We start from the raw sequence: 19,658 nt of genomic DNA, 5'->3' as shown, positions 1-19,658 counted from the left end.
CTAACCCTGTGGAAGGTGCTGTGGCGTCTGGCACCACACCACGTGTACTTCTCACCTGCCAGCTCCCTGATATTTCAGAGAGAGGCACTGAAAAAAGAAGACAAACAGTGCTTCCGTCTCTTCAAAACATTTCCAAAATATGCCACATTATGCAGGTTATGCACCTGCAGGAGACAGTTTCTTGTCTGACACTGAGGGAATCAACAGAAGTTCCAGAACACAGTATTTAAATAACATAATCAGAGATGGTTCATCAAACATATACTGCATGTAATCATCAGTTGTTGTGCAGTCAGTAACAAATCGGAGAAACAAAGATGTAATACAATATTATTATTTCAACCTGCAAAATTAATGCAGCTCTCTTAATAATTGCATGCCATTAGTATACCATTACAGCTCTATTCTTTGCGCTGTTTCTTCAGAATGCAACTTGATTGAAGGAGAAGATCATGTGGAAGTAAATGGAGAAATTTTCCAGAAGCCCTTTGTAGAAAAGCCAGTTAGTGCTGAGGACCACAATGTTTATATTTATTATCCAACATCTGCTGGGGGTGGAAGCCAGAGGCTCTTTCGAAAGGTGAGGTTATGGTACTAAAGCTATTGAAAAGCTGTAGGTGTTTAACAGGATTGCAGAGTAATTCTGTCGTGTCCTGCTTGCTGAGGAATAGTGGCAGATCAGAGAATTAATTTCAGGAGAGCATGTAGATGAATGAAGACCTATGTTTCTTACAGTAGATTGTTAACTACTGCAGATTCTTAGCATACACTATGAATGTACTTTTAGAATCTTACAAAAACCTTTTGGCAGTGGTCAAAAGCTTGCTTCATTTGATACAGGAAGTGTTTTGTCAGTAAAAGTGTGTTATTTTAGGTTGTTTTAAAGTTTCACTAGCAGTACCCTATGAGTTTTTTAATGGAAAAATATGTCTTCCAGATTGGCAGCAGAAGCAGTGTTTATTCTCCTGAAAGCAGTGTGAGAAAAACAGGCTCTTATATTTATGAGGAATTCATGCCTACAGATGGAACTGATGTGAAGGTATGACAACTACACGTTCTTATTTATCTTTAGAACAATCAAGTACTCAAAGAGCTTGTCAGTTTTAAAGGTAATAGTGTATCTTTATCAAGGATTAATTTTAACTGAGTTTTAATACAGTTCATAAGTAAAGAATGCAATTCTGATTCTAGCTAAACATAGTACTTGTAATATAGAGTGGCTGTGGTTGCATTGTTAGAATGAAGCGCTGGAGGCTTGCTACCCAATATATTGTCTTTCTGGTTTTTGTATTGTATTAGTGCCGGAACATCATCTTCTTTCCTATGCTGACAGATGCTGCCTAGATATTTTATCTGAAGGTTAAAGGTCACAAAGAAATCTAACCAAAATAGATCTCAGTATGCTAATGAATAAGCAAAGGTTACTTGCTAAAATTTTATGAAGTCAAAGAAAATAACCTTCATGGACCTTATCTGCAATAATTTTCACTCTTTTGTTCACTTAAGTTCTTAACAGAAGTAAAGATTAGGTACCATAAGAGAATGCTAAAACAGAGCAATAACAAAGTATGTGTTAAGCCAACCATGTGTGAAGATAACTTTCTTTCCCTTTGTCTTCATTCTGGCTATTTTAAGCCCATTTCAAAACATGTGAAACCAATGTTCTACAATATGTAAGAGATCACCATATTTAGACAAAAAGGTGCAGGGGTAGAGAGTGTGAGGTCTAATCCAAAAAGGCCTTTTATTAATTGCAGTCAGCTTCTTGGTATCTCTTGGTGGCATATGAGGAGAATAATCTTTTCACGTTCTCAGAAAAATGCCGTGGTGTACTGTTCTGAAGGTTATTCTGTGCAACACTTTGCAATAGGTTAATTTGTGTTTACAGATGATTGTATAAGAGCTTTACAAACTTCCCAAGAGGTTTCTTGAAACATGAAGAAATGCAAATAGCTTGAGGGGTAGGGACTATTTTGACTAGCTGTAGTGTAGTCATCAAGGGCAGTGGGCTTTTAACACCCCAAATAAATAATGGATTTTTTAACAAGACTATCAGCTTTATATTAGGCGGTTTCACTGAACTCACCCTCTTGCCTGAATTCAGTTAATTGGCAGTACTGGCAGTCATCTGCTTTACTTGAATACTTTTTTTATTAATGCTTGGAGTTTATTTTTTAATTAAAGAAACTGTGGCCTATTTTTGAGAGCTGCTGACAAATCTCATTTAGCATATGCCCCAAACCCTTCAGTGAGCATCAAAATTGCAGTAGAGAGATAACAAAATTGTTCTCTCAAGCTCCTACCTTGTCATCTTAAAGCTGGGCAGATCTTTGCTTTGTTTAGTCCTGTCTAAAACGTAACCATACTTTTTAAATTAAGAGAATGACTTAGTTCTGCAGCCAGATTCCATAATAAGTAAACTGAAATAATTCTCAAACTAATCTGTTCTCCAGGTTTTTCAGATGTTTTGGAGAAGAAAACATTTACATCACTGTACCATCATAACTGAGTAATTAATTTTTATTCATTGAGTTTTTTAATGAGTGATTTTCTTGTTTTATCCTAGGCTGTCAGTAAATGGTATGTGTTCTCTGAAGGCAGAGAATGCCACTGAGGAAGACGCTTTAGTGTGACCTTTTCAATGACAAAAGCAGCTAGTATCTCTTGATGGTGTCATGTTTGAGTTATATGCATGCATTTTGCAAATTTATGCAACATAATTTAATTACACTTAATCAAGAGGTCCTGTTTTTCAATACAGGTGTACACAGTAGGTCCAGACTATGCTCACGCTGAGGCCCGGAAGTCTCCAGCTCTGGATGGCAAAGTAGAACGAGATAGTGAAGGAAAAGAAGTGAGATATCCAGTCATCCTGAATGCAAGAGAGAAGTTAATTGCTTGGAAAGTATGCCTTGCCTTTAAGGTAAGCTGATTGCTTTCCTATCTGATCAAACATTTAGTGTTAGTTAATTGTTTGTTACATGAAACTTCCATAGAGTTTTAGTGCATAAGCCAGCAGTGGTAATTGCTGCAGAACTCCTAAGAAGGTGAAAAGTTAAGCTTCCATGTCCACGTCTTTTTTTAATCAAGAAGGAGTCTTCCTTTAATGTATTGAAAAGTTCTGAAAAGTTCCTTGTGTTGCATTAGTTTCCTGAATTTATGTGTTGCTATCGTGCTTTGCCAGCCCACAGTGTATCTATTCTACGTATAGTATTTTCACACATTTTGGTAATAGTTTCTAAGTTGGCAAAACACAGTTTCAGTAAAATTTTTGTAACTTTTTTTACCTAGTATTTACATTGGGTACAAATTAATTGTTAATTTGGTACTGACATGATTAGGTACTTATTTGAATAATTTGATATTAATTTGATACTTTCAATTTTTGTATAATTTTAAGGTTGCTGTATCGTTGTAAGGATTCCTTTGTTCAAAACTTAATTCCGTCTCTTACCCTCCTTTCACTTGTTTTATAAAAAGGCTTTCAGTCTGTCTCCTTACCCATGTGTCACTGTGATCTCATTCTGGAACCTTTATCGGCAAAATGGGCTTTGAGATTTTAAAAAGTAATCAGATGAAATAGCTTCTAGTAGCCTCTACTAATGATGTCAATAGTATCTTGTTAAATACTATCATGTATATCAAAATGTCATACTATGTCAAAACTATGTTGTCAAATTTTGACAAAAATGGTTTTTCAATTTTTTTGTAATTTCTTGCCTGCCATCCTTAAAAACTGTATGTAGCAGCAAACCTGTGTCAGAAAGGGGAATTTGTAGGCCCATTGTTGCTGTAAATCTTGAAGTTTGTGCTCATGTGAACCTGACCTTCAATACTAATACTGCTAGGGGTATGCAGGAAAGTTAAAAACAGGAAGATGTTTGCATGATACGGGTGAACCTAACCTGGAACTGACAAAAGATACTAAGCGTAAAATGTGTCATGTTTTTTTCATGTTTTCAGATGAATAACCTGGTAAAATATAAAGTTTGTTTAGAATAGGCAGTCCTAAATCACTTGAACTTTTATTCCTGAAAACAGCAAACAGTTTGTGGCTTTGATTTGCTACGTGCTAATGGACAGTCCTATGTCTGTGATGTGAATGGCTTCAGTTTCGTGAAAAACTCCATGAAATACTATGATGATTGTGCTAAGATACTGGGGTAAGAGTTTTCTGATTTATTTCAGATTTGCTTATTAACTCCATTGTATATTACTATAGTTTAGGTACTACAGATTTCTTATTACTATTAATTATTAATTATTTATTAAAAATTAAATATCACATTAAAAGTCATTAAAATAAACCATTAAAAAAATATAATTAAAGAGAATCCTAAGTCAATAAATAAATTCTAACTAAACTCCTTATTCCTGAAATCATCCCAAACATCTGAGTGTTTAAAAGTGCTTAAAGCTAACTGAATAAGTATTTTGAAAGCAAGATTTAAGTTCTTAAACTTAGCTGAGATCTTTTCAAGTCGTGAAGCACTGCTGGATGGTTGTGATTGCTGCTGTTTAATGTGTCCAAATTACTGTATATTGTCCTTGATCTGAAGCTGGAGTATACTTGTATATTTGTCAGTTTCATACTTGTAAAACCAAACTGAAATAGAATCAAGGTGTCTTCTATCATACCATCTTTTCTCTGCCACTGGAGGCAAAAAAAGGTATAACAAGGGATCATACAGAAGTGGGTATAGAACTCTACGCCAAGGAAGTGTTGTCCTCAAAGTAGGCTGACCCCATTGTGACTGGCTTTACAGCAAGATTGCACTAATGATGAGATACAGCATGATCTAATTGTCTGAAATCTTACATGAAAGATTTTGCGAGTCTTTTCAAGACTTTTAGCAATTATGTTTTGGCTTTCTCTACCTTAAGATGGACTTTTTTTTCCCCTCTGTGTTACTGCTTCTTATGTAGGTATTAATCTGAAGTTCATTGTATTTTGATGAAATATTTGTGAAACAGAACATTAGATGTACCAACCTTCTTGAGGTGGAGACTGTGTTGTCGTTTTATAGTTAAGATGAGAGGCTGTACTTCTTCTTCCAGTTTTATCACAGAAACTTTTGAGAAACTACTGGTGAAAGACAGCAGTTACTCTTTGATGAGAATGGCTTGGTGATTATTAAGCACTTATAGTTAGGCCTAATGAATCCAATTGTCTGCATATATAAATGAACAAGACTAATTCATATCCAAGGAACTGTTTCAGGAAGTGGAGTTGAAAAGCTGAAGTTCATTACAAACACAGGGCCAGTAGTCTAATGTCCCTGTAGCAGTTGTAATAGCTTTAGATTTTTAAGTGGTCTTTATTATGCAATTAAAAGAAAAATATGTATCTAGACATTTGTGGCTGCTAGTACTCTAAAACTACATTAATAAAAATGCATATATATAATCTGTTTGGTTTGCCATTTGTGTATGTTCTATAAGCTGTGCTTTAAACTTCCTTGATTTGTTTTTTTAACCCATTTTTTAGAAATATCATAATGAGAGAACTTGCTCCCCAATTTCAAATACCATGGTCAATTCCTTTAGAAGCTGAAGACATTCCTATTGTGCCAACCACTTCTGGAACAATGTAAGAAAATAGTAGCTACATCTGAATTGTACAAACTCCCAATGTAACTTTTGTGTGAATCTTTTTTTCTCTTTACAAGGTGTGCCCACTTTGGCCTATGAATGCTTGTTTTGTGTGCTGAAAACAAGGAAGGAATCACAATTGCTATGCCAGCAGTCAGAGTTTTTCACCCTTAGTCAAGCCGAGTATAGAACAGCAGATTTTCAAGTGTAGCATCTTTTATGCATAGCTTCCACTGCTAATCGTTGTTCCAGCACCAACTTAATATGCGCTTCTAATAAACATGCTCTCTCATTTAATGATCCTCAAAATCTTTGTTTTAAAATAGGTATTCTGTAGCGACCTAAGTCTTAAAATCAGTATTTGTATTTCATACCTTATATTATTTTCAGTTAATCTTCTATTCTTGCATATGTTTCCATCACTTCTGTAGTTATGTCAGATGACTACAACTTTGTCAATTCTCTATGGTTAGTTTAATAGTAAGTAAAAGACCCATGTATACAGACTTGTGAAATACAACTCTTGAAATTTCAGGATGGAGCTTAGATGTGTTATAGCTGTAATACGCCATGGGGATCGAACACCAAAGCAAAAAATGAAAATGGAAGTAAAACATCAGAGGTAAGTGGAATCTTTATTAAAATTATTTTCCATGTTTTAGAGTATAGGGTTTTGGGGGCTAAGCAAGCAGTGAATTGACCAGGAATTGCACAATTGCAAGTTGCTTTTTGTTTTGTTTTCTTCTAAATCTAACAGTTTTAGATATTGCACTAAATTACAAGTATGCACCACTCTTTCTAACAGGACTGTCAACTTACTTGTGTCGATTTCCTTCAACACATGCTGTGCTTTGTGAACAGTCCTGTTTGATCTTATGGAAAATGCATTTGTGTCTATAAATGTCTTTATTAAAAATAATGTAGCAGAGAATATTTCTGGTTGTCCATTAGACCATGACTTCTGCCTTCTGCGTTTTATCATAACTATTCTTGTATGCAATGTCATAGTACTTTTGCTATTTATTTTTGTCAAAGTTTAATGACTCTGAATTTATGGTAGCTACCATCTTTATGTTAGCATTCATAAGACGACTTACATAATTGACCTGGAACTAGGTGCAGTTTCAGTAAAAAACGAATTATTTATTTTGGGGACACGCTGAAGAACTGTAGGACTTCTCACTTGGTATTTTTGGTCCCTACTTTTGTTCAGGATCGTTCTTGAAGATTAAGAATTGACATAGCTGCATATTCAAATATTATAGCATTCAAATAAATAGAGTATATTTTTTTAAATACTTAAGAAGTCAGTAAGAGAACATTTTCAGTGCTCTTATTTTCCTAATGTGTTGGAGACTTTCTGGGGAGATGGGATTTGAATAAAACTTGGTTTGACCTCTGTAGTGCAGGTTTTAACCTGACTTTCAAATAATGTAAAGGTGCTAATATTAGATCACTTTTAAGAGCCTCCTGCTCAAGTAGTAATAATTTAATTCATTAATTGAATTTTCTAATCACTTCTCTTTCTGTTAAAGATTTTTTGATCTCTTTGAAAAATGTGATGGATATAAATCTGGAAAACTGAAACTGAAAAAACCGAAACAGCTTCAGGCAAGTTTGTCTTTATTTTTTTACTATAATGTTCTGTAAGTAGAAATCTATTTATTTAATTAAATCCTATGTTTCCTTCCTTTAGGAAGTGCTTGATATAGCAAGGCAGCTCCTTGTAGAACTTGGGCAAAACAATGATTCTGAAATTGAAGAAAGTAAAGCAAAACTTGAACAGCTAAAGACTGTGTTAGAAATGTAAGTGTCTAATTTTCAGGCTTTGTAGCAATGAAGTTATATCTGCTGTTTTCACCTGTTTCACCACTTACTACATGGATTGCAATGTTACCAAATATGTAATAATATAATAATTCAAGCGCAAAGTTTTTGAAGAGAAGGGATGTCATGTTTGAAATGGGCCATCACTGCTTTTTTTTCTCCTTGACTTTTTAATTTAACTTATTGCTGTGTCTAGTGTCTCAGTATAGTTTCAACAAGAGAAAGTTACCTTCATTGATAGCAAATTTTGTCTTCTTGCATGTTTTTAAAATGAAAATATTTGTAATCAGAGTCTGCTTCTTGCAGTGTGACATAATGAAGTCCAGTAGAGCCAGTAAGAACTTTAACCATGGGTACTTGTCTTCTTACAGCAAACTTTAAGGATTGAAAATAAATAAGTCTTTGTATACTTAGCCTGAAATATTTAGTAATTCAAAAAAACTTCAAAAACGCAACCAAACAAAGAAAACAACAGAAAAAAAATAAGACTTCAAGGTTTGTTAAAGATCACACAGAATCACAGGATTAACCAGGTTGGAAAAGACCTTTGAGATCGTCAAGTCCAGCCTATGACCTAACACCTCCTCATCAATGGAGCCATGTCCAGCCTTTTTTTAAACACGTCCAGGGACGGTGACTCCACCACCTCCCTGGACAGACGATTCCAGCACACAATCACTCTTTCAGTGAAGAATTTTTTTCTGATGTCTAACCTAAACTACCCCTGGCACAGCTTAAGACTGTGTCCTCTCGTTCTGTCAGTGGTTGTCTGGGAGAAGAGACCGATCCCCACCTGGCTACAATCGCCTTTCAGGCAGTTGTAGAGAGTGATAAGGTCACCCTTGAGCCTCCTTTTCTCCAGGCTAAACAGCCCCAGCTCCCTCAGTTGTTCTTCATAGGGCTTGTGTTCCAAGCCCTAGAATGTGAAATGGTAATAGGAATTCGTAATTAAAAAAATATCAGGGAACAGACAATTATTATTGAAATTTATGATAGTTGTTTTAAATACTGAGTTTTGCTTGAGAACTTAATGGGCTATAAAACCAGTAGCCATCTACACTGTGAGACCAGCTTCTGGATGCTGATAGCCACTGTAGTTTTGGATCTGAATAGATAAATTACTTAGGCCATGTGCCATACTGCTTGTTGTTGTTTTAGGGGAGGAGGGTTCCAGTTTTATGTTCAGTGTTGTAAAAAGTAGAATTAGATAGTATTTTAAGGTGTTTCATTGTAGCATAGTTGTTATTTCTGCTAATTCTGTGCTTCTTGAGTTAATGTTTATTCTAAGCACTGCTTCAATAAATGGTGATCAAATGCACAACTCATTGACCAACAAGAGATTTATTACATCCTATTACAGGATTTTAGCAGTTTTGGAGGAAAATATTTCAAATGTGTCTCTCCCTCTTCCCCTCTTTTTTTCCTGTTCCCACTTAAGGTATGGGCATTTTTCAGGCATAAATCGCAAAGTTCAGTTAACATATCTTCCTCATGGCTGCCCTAAGACTTCCAGCGAAGAGGAAGGTATTGTATTACTTTTGTACCTTATCACTTAATATGATGTCTATATAAATAGTCATGGACTAGTAGTATAACATGTCTTGATGTTAAGAAGAAGGACTGTTTTGTTTTTCAAGAAGGTATTGTTAGCAGATATTCACAGTATCTTAATCTGAATTGTACACCTAAAAACTCTGTAGTAAATTTTTCTTCTAACCCTCCTCTTTTGCAACAGAAAAGTAACATTAAAGAAACTTCAGTGATTCATCGAAGTGGTGTTTTGAGCAAGTATAAGAAAATCTCACAGAACAATTACTATCTTTAGAACATTTATAAACTGTAGGGTATTTAGCATCCAATTTGTTTTAATTTTTCTGTCTTGATTTATTTTTTGCTTTGGATTCATGCTAAATATTTTTCACTTATATTCTCTTCATAGTTTAACTACTTCAGTTTTCTCTGTTTAAAGTGCTCATTTAGTTCACCAGGTCAATATTTCCTTAATGTTAGAATGCTATGAAAGATACATAATGTTGAAGAGATCCTTTGATGAAGCTTTTCATAGACCAAATATTTCTTGTTCATTTGGAAAAAAAAATTAACAATAGATTTCACTCCTAAGCTCCTCTCTTTGTGTACAATTAGATAATAGAAGAAATGAGCCATCCCTGCTTCTGGTTCTAAAATGGGGAGGAGAATTGACCCCTGCAGGCAGGGTTCAAGCAGAGGAGCTTGGAAGAGCTTTCAGGTGTATGTATCCAGGCGGACAAGGTAAAAAGAAAATTACAATAACAATTTTCAAAAAAATCAATTGAGCGTCATAAATCAATCAAGTGCAAGATGAGAGCAAAATGTTTGTTTGATAGGAGATTATGCTGGATTTCCTGGATGTGGTTTACTTAGATTACATAGCACTTACCGACATGATCTCAAAATCTACGCTTCTGATGAGGGACGAGTTCAGATGACTGCAGCAGCTTTTGCAAAGGTACAATGTGAAATGGTATTTTCAGTTCTAAAATTCTGGTATTCTTAAGTTCATTTTTTCTTTTGAAGTCTGGGAGAGATTTACAGTTTATTAGAAAAAGATATTTTCAGAGTAGTTCAGTGTGAAAAAGTATCCAGTTAATGTGCCAAGCACTTGAAGTTGTTTGAGCAGATGAAGACAGTTTTTAATTAAACAGCCCTGTCTGAGGCACTTTTGTCCTGCAAGGCTCTTCTCCATAAGATTCCATGAACAAGCTAAACTCTGCTCACTTGAAGTCCAGGGCTCTAATGCAATTATTTCTCTTGTTCACTTCTCCACAGATCTGTTAGAACATCAGATTTCAATTACCAAGACTGCCACCTACCTTTACTTTCCTGACACGTCTGAGTAACAGGTCCAGGGCAATGCCTGTGCTTAATAGTTCATCAGGAACCTGTGTCAAAGAATTATCCTAGGTGTTTCCCAGAAATCTTGATTGCTTGTCCCCTTCAATATTGCCATGGAGGTATCCAGGGCCAAGAGTACCCATGGAAACAAGGCCTGCAGTTAGGCGGCTTTCTCTGCATCTATTAAGGTTTCATCCATTTCCCCTTTTAATTTGGATGGTCTGTAGCTGAGGCCTACCGTGATACTGCCCTGTTTACCTGGCTTCCAAAAGGTCCCATATCTAGTTGTAGCAAAAGTCAATTCGTGTGAACTATTCTACCGTATTTCTGTAATTGGAATTAACTTAAAGCTCTTCAAGTCTTCAGACTGCCTGTTTCTCCTGTTTGTTTCTATGCTGCATGTGTTTGTACAGAAATATTTCAGCTATCTGACCTGCTTTTCCTTGGTCAGCAGGTTTGAAAAGGCACCACACCATTTCCTTCATTATTCCAGAGCCCTTCCATTGCCAGAAAAGTCAAAAAGTTTCCAACCTTCTTCCTTTTGGAATTCTCTATTCACCTCTTGTTCAAGGCCTGTGATTGTCCTGTGACTCACATGGCTTGGGCTTTTGCCTCTGTAGAGTCTCTGTAAGACCCTGCGTATCTCCTGTTTATCCTGCCAGATGCTATTTGGTTTGTTAGCTCCTCTCTGGTAACACAAATCCTTGAGCAAAGCATGTCACCCACAAATCAGGCAGCTGTTGCTTCCAGCTTCAGGGAGAAGGCACCTGCACTCCCCAAAGTCCAAGACTTGAACAGCTGGTGCTGGGGAGCATTCTCTGTGACATGTCACCATCACTCTTTACCATCTGTATCAATCCTGCACACTAGCAGTGTTTAGGGGGCCATTTCTCTCTAAATACATGCATTATGCCTCTGTTTATCTAACCCATAGCCAAGTGATATGATCTTGAATTTAAATTAGTGTTTTGAGTGGTGGGGTTTTTTTTAAGATCTTCATATTTTCATTTTTATCTATTTGCCTGAGTAATTGTATTGTTTGCTTCAGGGACTACTGGCCTTAGAGGGAGAGCTGACTCCTATTCTTGTCCAGATGGTAAAAAGTGCTAATATGAATGGTCTGTTGGACAGTGACAGTGATTCTTTAAGCAGCTGTCAACATCGTGTTAAAGCAAGGCTCCATGAAATTCTCCAGAGAGACAGAGAATTTACTGCTGATGACTATGATAAGGTTAGCATATGATTAATTTCCCATTAAATAAAATAAATAATTATGAAAATTCCTGTGCAAAAGTAATGAGCAGTAAGTTTATGTATCTGTTTTGCAAAATCCTTTGGGTGCTTGCAAATAGTTTGAGCTGCAAAGGTGGCTGTACCAATTGTGGCTGTAGATACTTTGTCCTGCGATTTGGGTAATCAGAATAGCTACAAACTTTGAAGGAGGAGTAGACAGGGATCTCGTTTGTAACTCTTCTTCACTGTTCCATTAAAAATATTTGAATTATTCAAGAAATGATGTTATATTGTTTACATTTTACTTTGACAGTGTGTGGTGTAACAAAATGTTTGCCTACCTACTGCAGTTGTTTCAGTAGTTAATCTGCTGTAGGGTCTTTTTTTTTGACTTAGATACTGAAAACCAGTAGAATACTTCTAATCAGTGAAATGAAATATCTCATTAACATGCTGAATTAGCACATAGTAATATAGTTTATGTTGACTTGGTACAGAACAGTCATTGTTCCTGGTTTTAAATGTACTGTTTGTTATAGTTTAGAAACTTCTTCCTCTTTCAATTGGCCTTACTCTGTCTCATATAACAACTAAATACAAGTCCTCAGATGAGGTTTAAGCTTAAACTGCTATTTTTCAAAAAGTATTGAGAGCAAATTAATGAAGAATAATATACCTGGCATGTATATACTCTGTGTAGATTCATTTAAATAGGTAAAGTATCATGCAAACCACTGCTAGCATTGGATTCAACAGTAATTGGAAAATGCAAGGATTTATTGATGTTTGTTGTATTGATATAATCAGGTTTGAAATGTGGCTGGAACCAATAGATTGCTCTTCAGTCACTGAAAGTTACCCTTGGCATTATTAAGCAATAAAAACTTCGTTTATTTGTGGAGGCTTTTAAATTTACTTGTGATTTGGGAAAATTGTATGGGATTTATTCCTGTGTCTCCTTCCCTATTATGTATAAATAAATCGATTTCTTGATTTACTTCATCATACTAGGAAGATAGGAACTGCTTACTGTTAGGTAGAAAGCAGAAGTTTTCCATATCCAAATTACTCTATCCATTTCAGGATACTGAGGAAAGTGCAGATAATTGTGTGTTTTGTGTACAAATTGCTGTTTAATATCACTGTTCACTTTGGATTCTGTAGACTTCTCTGAACAAAATGAGGCTAAGCCTCACACATACATTGATTCTATTGTTTTAGTGACAGTCACCTTCATGGTGATAGTTTGTAGCTTTTACCATTTCTATAATTAATTAAGTTCTGAAGAACATCTCATATGTTGTTGGTATATGTGCATTTAAAGGCTTTCTTTTTGTGTTTGTGTCCTGCAGTCCTGTAGAAACAAAACCCTAGGACAGGAACAGGCAGGCTTTTTTTAAGGTATCAGTTACTATTGCAGATCTGGTTGTTCCTGTAGAGCAAAAAGTACTTTGTGAGGCGTGTAGCCTAATGACAACAGTTCTAACAGAATTTTTTGTAAGTTTTTGAATTCAGAAGTTACTTGAAGTTATGGAAGCTTGCTAAGTATATACAAAATTTTAAACATCTTTCCAATTTTCCTGTCTTGAAATAACAGAAATGGTTTTATGAATTCTTGTAGTTACTCACATTTACTGTATAGAATTAATTGCCCTATGAAATTCTTACTGCCTTTGAATCTCTAGTAAATGGTACTACTGTTTGATGTATTAATGCCTCAAAGGTAATAGATAATTGATAAATTAGTAAAAATATTCATTCATAAGCAACCTGCTTGAGTGCTTTTTCCCCAATACTTGGAATCTTTGACATGTTCCATCTTATCTCACCAGGTCTTTCAAATATAGTTCTTATTCAGTTAATTCTGTGTTTATCTCAAATTGCAGCTTACTCCATCTGGAAGCATCTCACTGATAAAATCAATGCAGGTTATTAAAAATCCTGTAAAGACATGTGACAAGGTCTATTACTTGATCCAGAGCTTGACTTCTCAGATCAGGCAGAGAATGGAAGACCCGAAGTCTGCAGGTACTGAAACATTTTTATACTTGTATTTAGTTTCTCTAGTTAACATATATGAAAGAGAATTGTAACATAACTTTTCTTCACTAACCTCACTTTTAGCAGAACATTAGTCAATCAATAATGAATTAAGGATTTTCACAATCTGATTTCATAGCACAGTTTTAAAATAAAAAGGAGGAACGTGTGGTTATATTGCAAGTAAGGGCTCTGTGGTGGTCAGAAATTCCAATGTTTGCAGAAATTCTTGTCTTAGTTATTTGAAACTTAGCATTCCACAAAAGTAATAGGAACAGTTGGGGTACTAAGGCTAAGTTATATAGGTACATCTTATGTTTAAGGGCCAGTGGTGCATTTCTGCAGCAGTGTTTTTGACTATCATAGTGGAGCCATGTAGTTGTGATGCTTTCAGCACTAAAATTAACCTTATGCCCAGCTGTCCCTTCTTTGTAATGGTAATGCAGTTAACTTATTTTGATCCCTCTATAATTCAGTTGTTACGTCTATGTAATTAAAATGTCCTTTTGTTACTTGAATGGCCTTAATTACTTATAAGAGATGTGTGTTTATCCAGATATTCAGCTCTATCACAGTGAAACTCTAGAACTGATGTTGCGCAGGTGGGCCAAGTTGGAAAAAGACTTCAAAACAAAAAATGGAAGATATGATATTAGCAAGATTCCTGATATTTATGACTGTATAAAATATGATGTACAACACAATGGATCCTTAAAATTAGAAAACACAATGGAATTATATAGGCTTTCAAAAGCTTTAGCTGACATTGTGATTCCTCAGGTAAGTGTTTTCAGTTATTAAATAGAAGAAAGTGTAGAATAAATGCTTTTTAAAATTTTTGTGAAAATGTGTACTCTGTATTTTCTTTTGAAGCTCCCACATTTTGCAATAATAGAAGCCTTTGACATTATCTCTTATTTTTCAGTAGCAAGTTGACTGGGATTTTTTAAGAAAAATTTGATTTATAATTAATTAAGCTGTTTTCAGGGTGAATTTTTCTAGAAATTTAAAGTGTGAACATGCCTCCTTCCTTTACAGCAGTGTATTAAAATAAAATGGTTCATCTCCACCATTCATCATAGACTTAACTGTAGCCTTTGTGAATAACTCTGTTTTCTGACATTGCTTTTAATTTTGTTTCTCCTGCTTATAGACATTTTTGGGCTCTTTGCAACTGACACTGTTAATCCTAATCTATGTAATTTAATTTATTTTAAACAATTTTAATTTAAAAAGACCTTTCTACTTTTTCAAAATGCTAACGCTCCATGATATGAATGTAGACATTAAATTCCATATAATTTCAGGCCAGAAGCGGACAAGTTAAACTTACATGCTCTCCAGGCTGTTAAACGTGGGTTAGCTCCAAAATCTTCTAGGTGGCAGAACATGAAATTGTTTTGTGATAACAGGACAGAACGAACAGACTAAAGCTTTGCCCAAGTGTCCTGGCAGTTACAGAGCACTGTTGTAACAGACATCTTTACCCGTATGGCGTGCAGCATTTGAAGGAAGTTCTTCCTCTCCCCTTCTCTCAAGCTTCTTGACAAGGAGGACAAAAATAGTAATGATGCTTACAATGCATTGTGTTTTGTGGGTCTGTTAAGCTGAAATTTTGAAGAGAAAGTTAGAGGAGAGCAGGTAAAAATAAGGACACATACTAAAAGAAGATAAACAAAGAAAACTTGATAGCCTACATAATGCAAAGGAAGAGTGCTTATGTTGCTCTCTAGGGTAACAAGAAGATTCATTCTAACTGTGAGAGCACTTTCATAGCATGTGCAGCGCAGAATATGAAGCTCCTGGAAGAAATATTTTAAAATATTGATGATATTATAAAATCTAATATAATCAATAATTTCCCAGTTGTACATAAATACCATTTGTATTATTATTTGATGTAAATAGAAGATCTTCTCTGGGGTGGTTTACCCCAAACTAAGACAGACATTCCAAGTATGTCTCTTTATTGACTGTTAAAGGAAAAAAAAAAGCTTTGTGGGGGCAGGATAGGAGATTGAGATGGTGACAAGAAGGGGGAATGACTCTGTAGATGTTTTGGTTAAGAAAAAGAGCCTTATCATACCATAAGGTAAATCCACTTCTTTGGTTTAACTAGTGAATGAAGAACTGTTTCTCTGTATAAAATCAACCAGCAAAAAGGCAAACTGCTTGTTAGTTGAAGCTCCATCAGTAATTGTATGTAGTAAAAACGTTAAACAAAATGGTTTGCAGCCGGAGCAAACTAATATGCTTTACTATAGAAGTTTTGAAATAGGAGGTATTTTAATCTTTAACTGAGTTTTAAAAGTCAATTTGTTTTTACACAGGAATACGGTATTTCAAAAGCTGAGAAATTGGAGATTGCCAAAGGTTACTGCACTCCTCTGGTCAGAAAAATTCGTTCTGACCTTCAGAGAACTCAAGATGATGACACTGTAAATAAGCTTCACCCTCTGTAAGCCAGTTACATCTTTACATGGTTACATTAATTCCCATAAAAATTAGAGATATTCTATAGCTTTCATAGTTGAAGTATCTTTTTAGCTCATAGAAATTAGAAAGTGTCATTTATTCATTTATTTTAAATGAATAAATTTTATTTTAAAAATAGAGACACATCTTATCATGGTCTAAGAACATTTTTCTTTATTTTAAGCTACTCCAGGGGTGTTATGTCCCCAGAACGCCATGTTCGTACCCGGCTGTATTTCACCAGTGAGAGTCATGTCCACTCCCTGTTATCCACCCTTCGCTATGGTGCCTTATGTGATGTGAGTTTCTCTGTTGAAGTTCTGATATTGTGAGAGGAACCTGAATCTTCCTATGACTGTATCAATTGAAAGCTTAAGTGTCTTTGAAATTTATCGTATTTTTTCAAACATTTGATTTCCTATTACTTATGCAGAAACATATTGCAAATTGCACATTAATTAGCATGCTGATTTCCATCAAGGTAGTGGCTGTGTTCCATTGGCTCCCTATTTCCACAAATAGATGTGGAAAGGCCACATACCTTTTTTTTGTCTTCTATTGTCACCAATAATTCTTCCAGCTTCTACTCTCAAGTTGTCATTCAGGGTTCTCTTGAATTTACTTTTGCACTGGCTTATTATTTTTCACCATTGAAATATTGTCAGGACATCCCTACCTAATTTCAAGGCTGCTCATAGAGTACAAAGTTCCTCCTGTACAATGAATTTTATTCTTACTTTCCTGTACTGTTATAGAATACTACAAAGGTGGTGCATTATTCTCCATCTGGTTGTCTTTAACACTGGAAAAGACAAGGTCTCCAGATTCAGAAGTTACTTAAACTGAGCTCTTGGAGACGATATATGCAGCACCACAAACCTGTCTGCTTGTAAGATGCAACTTGACTAAAGACTACTTTTCAAATTGCTGTATTGACATAATTTGTTTCTGGTAATGGATGACTAAACTCAGTGATGACAAAAGCATTTTTAAACCTCTGTGACATGCTACAGCAGGTACGCTCCAAGTTTTAGTCTGATAAACTTTTAATTTTTCTTTAAGGTGGATTACTAAATGCTTTCTTTCCTACAGCATGAAAAAGCGACTATTCATTTAAGTAGTTTGGGATGTGATGGTTGTATCTCTTCTATATACTAGCAAGCTTCATTTACTCTGTTTGACTGATATATTTGTTACTGTGATATCTAAAAACATTTTTCACAATATACTAGCTGAAATGAATTTATTGCAAAATTAGCAGTTCTTATCAGGAGAATTGAAAACAGTGCCTCTGTCCACATATCATCTCCACATATCATCATTGGCAAAAAACCATGAAAGACACACTGAAATAAATTATGAAAATTCTGCTCTTTTCAGTCATTTGATGACCAATTTTAAGTCACTCATGGAGGTTCATAATTGGTTTTTTTGGTTTTGCAATTTCCATAGCTATTATGAGCTTTGCACTTCTGCTATGAAAATCTATGTAAATGGCGGAAAAGTGAAATCATCAGTCTTCTAAAAGAAAATAACTGAGTTTTATTTGTTGATTTTTTTTTTTCTCCATAAGGAATCAAAAGATGAACAATGGAAACGAGCTATGGATTACTTAAATGTGGTCAATGAACTCAATTACATGACACAGATTGTTATCATGCTTTATGAGGATCCAAACAAGGTATTTAAAATGGATAAATATCTTCAGAAACTAGTGGTGCTGAGCTATGTATTAAAGTTTAAGCCTATTTAATTATTTTACTTCAGGAACTTTCTTCGGAAGAACGTTTTCATGTAGAGCTGCACTTCAGTCCAGGAGCTAAAGGCTGTGAGGAAGATAAAAATTTACCATCTGGATATGGATACCGACCTGCCTCCAGAGAGGTAATAATTATGCTTTTCTATAAAGCAAAACTTAGGTTTTATTGGATATGGACAACCTAAAATAAACACTGTAAAATTGTTAGATAAAAAATACAAGTGTGATTTTTTTTTTTGGTAAAAAAACGTGCAGTAAAAGATAAGTAATCCCAATATTTTTCATTTGGAATGGGGACTGAAGTAAGGACACAGATAATTTGGATGTTCTAAGGCTTTGCCAGAATGTTTACTAGAAATACAAAATACTCTAAGAGAAGTGATATCAGCATCAGAGTGTCACATGAATAATACTCTGGCAGCTGGAAGATATATTTAAGAAAGTAGTTTGGCATGTTTATGAATGCAGATTGTTGAGGAAGGATTCGTATTTTCCAAGATGTATGGTCAGGTCCATGGAGTTGCCACTGCTTTTTGAGAAAGGGAGCAGAGCAAAGCTTGGCTGGAATTCTTCTACATAGAAGAAGATAGAAGAAACACATGTAGATTATTAAAGTCTAGAGCAGTTTGTTCAGTAATATGTTATGACAGCTGGTGAGGGGTCAGTAGCTCTGACTGAGGAAGCTGTGACTGGTCTGGAGAGATGGTCCCAAAAGAGATCATCTTCCCGAAGCCCGGTGTCTTCCCTCAGCTGCAAGCTAGGAGGGCCCGTGCAGAAGCTGTCAGCTCTTCAGTGATTATCAACTCGTGATTTCAGCCTAGCTCTGCAGGGCAGCCTCCAGGCCAGACCAGGGAGAGAGAGAGACAAGAGGCCCCTGTAGCTGTTCTGCACAAGGCAGCTTCATTAGTTCGGCGAAGGGGAGCCAGGGACGAGCATCTCTCTGCCCTCGCAGGGGCAGGGGACTAGCTCTTATACAGGGGGTGGGTGTCAGAGGGTAAAGGCCAATGGGCTACAAAGGATCTGCATAGGGTCTCCCAGAGGATTCTGGGTTTGTCTTCTTCTCGTCATAACTGAAAAGTGGTTGCCTTTCCCGGGGAGTTCTGCTGGGAGATTGAGCAATCTCCTTATCTCAGCAGGCATCCCTTCAGGGCAGTGGCTGGGCATACGCTACAATATGTGATTTGCATCTTGTATTTTTAAAATCAGCTTGCTTTATCCTTATGCAGAACATTTATTTGAGAGCCACTTCCGTCTACATGTGTGAAGGTGTGCAGACAAATTAAGAATGAATTATGTATTTCCTGTAGAATGAAGGCTCAAAGAAAACCTCTCAGAGAACTGATAGTGATGAGGAGGCACATGCTCCTAAAAGAGATGAAACGGATCGATCAGTAGTGATGTTCAAGCCAATGGTATCAGACCCAATTCACATACACAGAAAGTCACCCCTTCCAAGATCCAGGAAGATTGGTTCTGTTGAAGTAAGTGTTTGTGTTCCAGATAATTTCTGTCAATGACATTAACTTTTGCTTGCTTTTAAGAAAACAAAACCAAATACACTTCTGCTTTTGATTACACAGAACCAGCATGATACCTGTCACAAAAGTTTCGCCCTTACTCAGTGGGAAATCCTCCACGGCAGTAATTTCTCTGAAGGGCTATTTTTTAAAATTATTACTATTCTGTGATAAGACTTCCTTCTTTTTTTTCAAGCCATTTTAGAAAAGTTGATATTTGAAAATGAAGACTCTTTCAGTCTAAACCTACATCTACAAACTAACATACATTGCTTTTCTATTCATCCTTATGAAACAGCTACTACTGGGAATTGAGCGAACTTTCAGGGTGATTGTGCTGA

At 35.7% G+C, this 19,658-nt stretch overlaps 1 protein-coding gene across 11 annotated transcripts in view; it reads left to right on the top strand.

Moving 5' to 3' along the window:
- The window catches only part of PPIP5K2 (diphosphoinositol pentakisphosphate kinase 2), a 48,679-nt gene that overhangs the window by 14,302 nt on the left and 14,719 nt on the right, over positions 1-19,658 (top strand). For all 11 annotated transcript variants that reach the window (XR_004237442.1, XR_004237443.1, XM_032095839.1 and 8 more), the window contains exons 6-24: positions 426-580; positions 938-1,039; positions 2,762-2,923; positions 4,042-4,163; positions 5,489-5,590; positions 6,128-6,214; positions 7,128-7,203; positions 7,289-7,398; positions 8,858-8,943; positions 9,565-9,690; positions 9,786-9,907; positions 11,342-11,524; positions 13,413-13,554; positions 14,123-14,346; positions 15,897-16,024; positions 16,226-16,340; positions 17,615-17,722; positions 17,809-17,925; positions 19,108-19,281. Coding sequence is in view for 9 of the 11 variants with exons in the window: in XM_032095839.1 (XP_031951730.1) it covers positions 426-580; positions 938-1,039; positions 2,762-2,923; positions 4,042-4,163; positions 5,489-5,590; positions 6,128-6,214; positions 7,128-7,203; positions 7,289-7,398; positions 8,858-8,943; positions 9,565-9,690; positions 9,786-9,907; positions 11,342-11,524; positions 13,413-13,554; positions 14,123-14,346; positions 15,897-16,024; positions 16,226-16,340; positions 17,615-17,722; positions 17,809-17,925; positions 19,108-19,281 (2,441 nt within the window). In the remaining 2 variants the exon portion in view is untranslated. The remainder of the gene's footprint in view (positions 1-425; positions 581-937; positions 1,040-2,761; positions 2,924-4,041; positions 4,164-5,488; positions 5,591-6,127; positions 6,215-7,127; positions 7,204-7,288; positions 7,399-8,857; positions 8,944-9,564; positions 9,691-9,785; positions 9,908-11,341; positions 11,525-13,412; positions 13,555-14,122; positions 14,347-15,896; positions 16,025-16,225; positions 16,341-17,614; positions 17,723-17,808; positions 17,926-19,107; positions 19,282-19,658) is intronic.

This window comes from Corvus moneduloides, chromosome Z (assembly GCF_009650955.1).
Source record: "Corvus moneduloides isolate bCorMon1 chromosome Z, bCorMon1.pri, whole genome shotgun sequence".
Lineage (NCBI taxonomy): Eukaryota > Metazoa > Chordata > Aves > Passeriformes > Corvidae > Corvus > Corvus moneduloides.
This window is presented reverse-complemented; position numbering and strand designations above follow the sequence as displayed.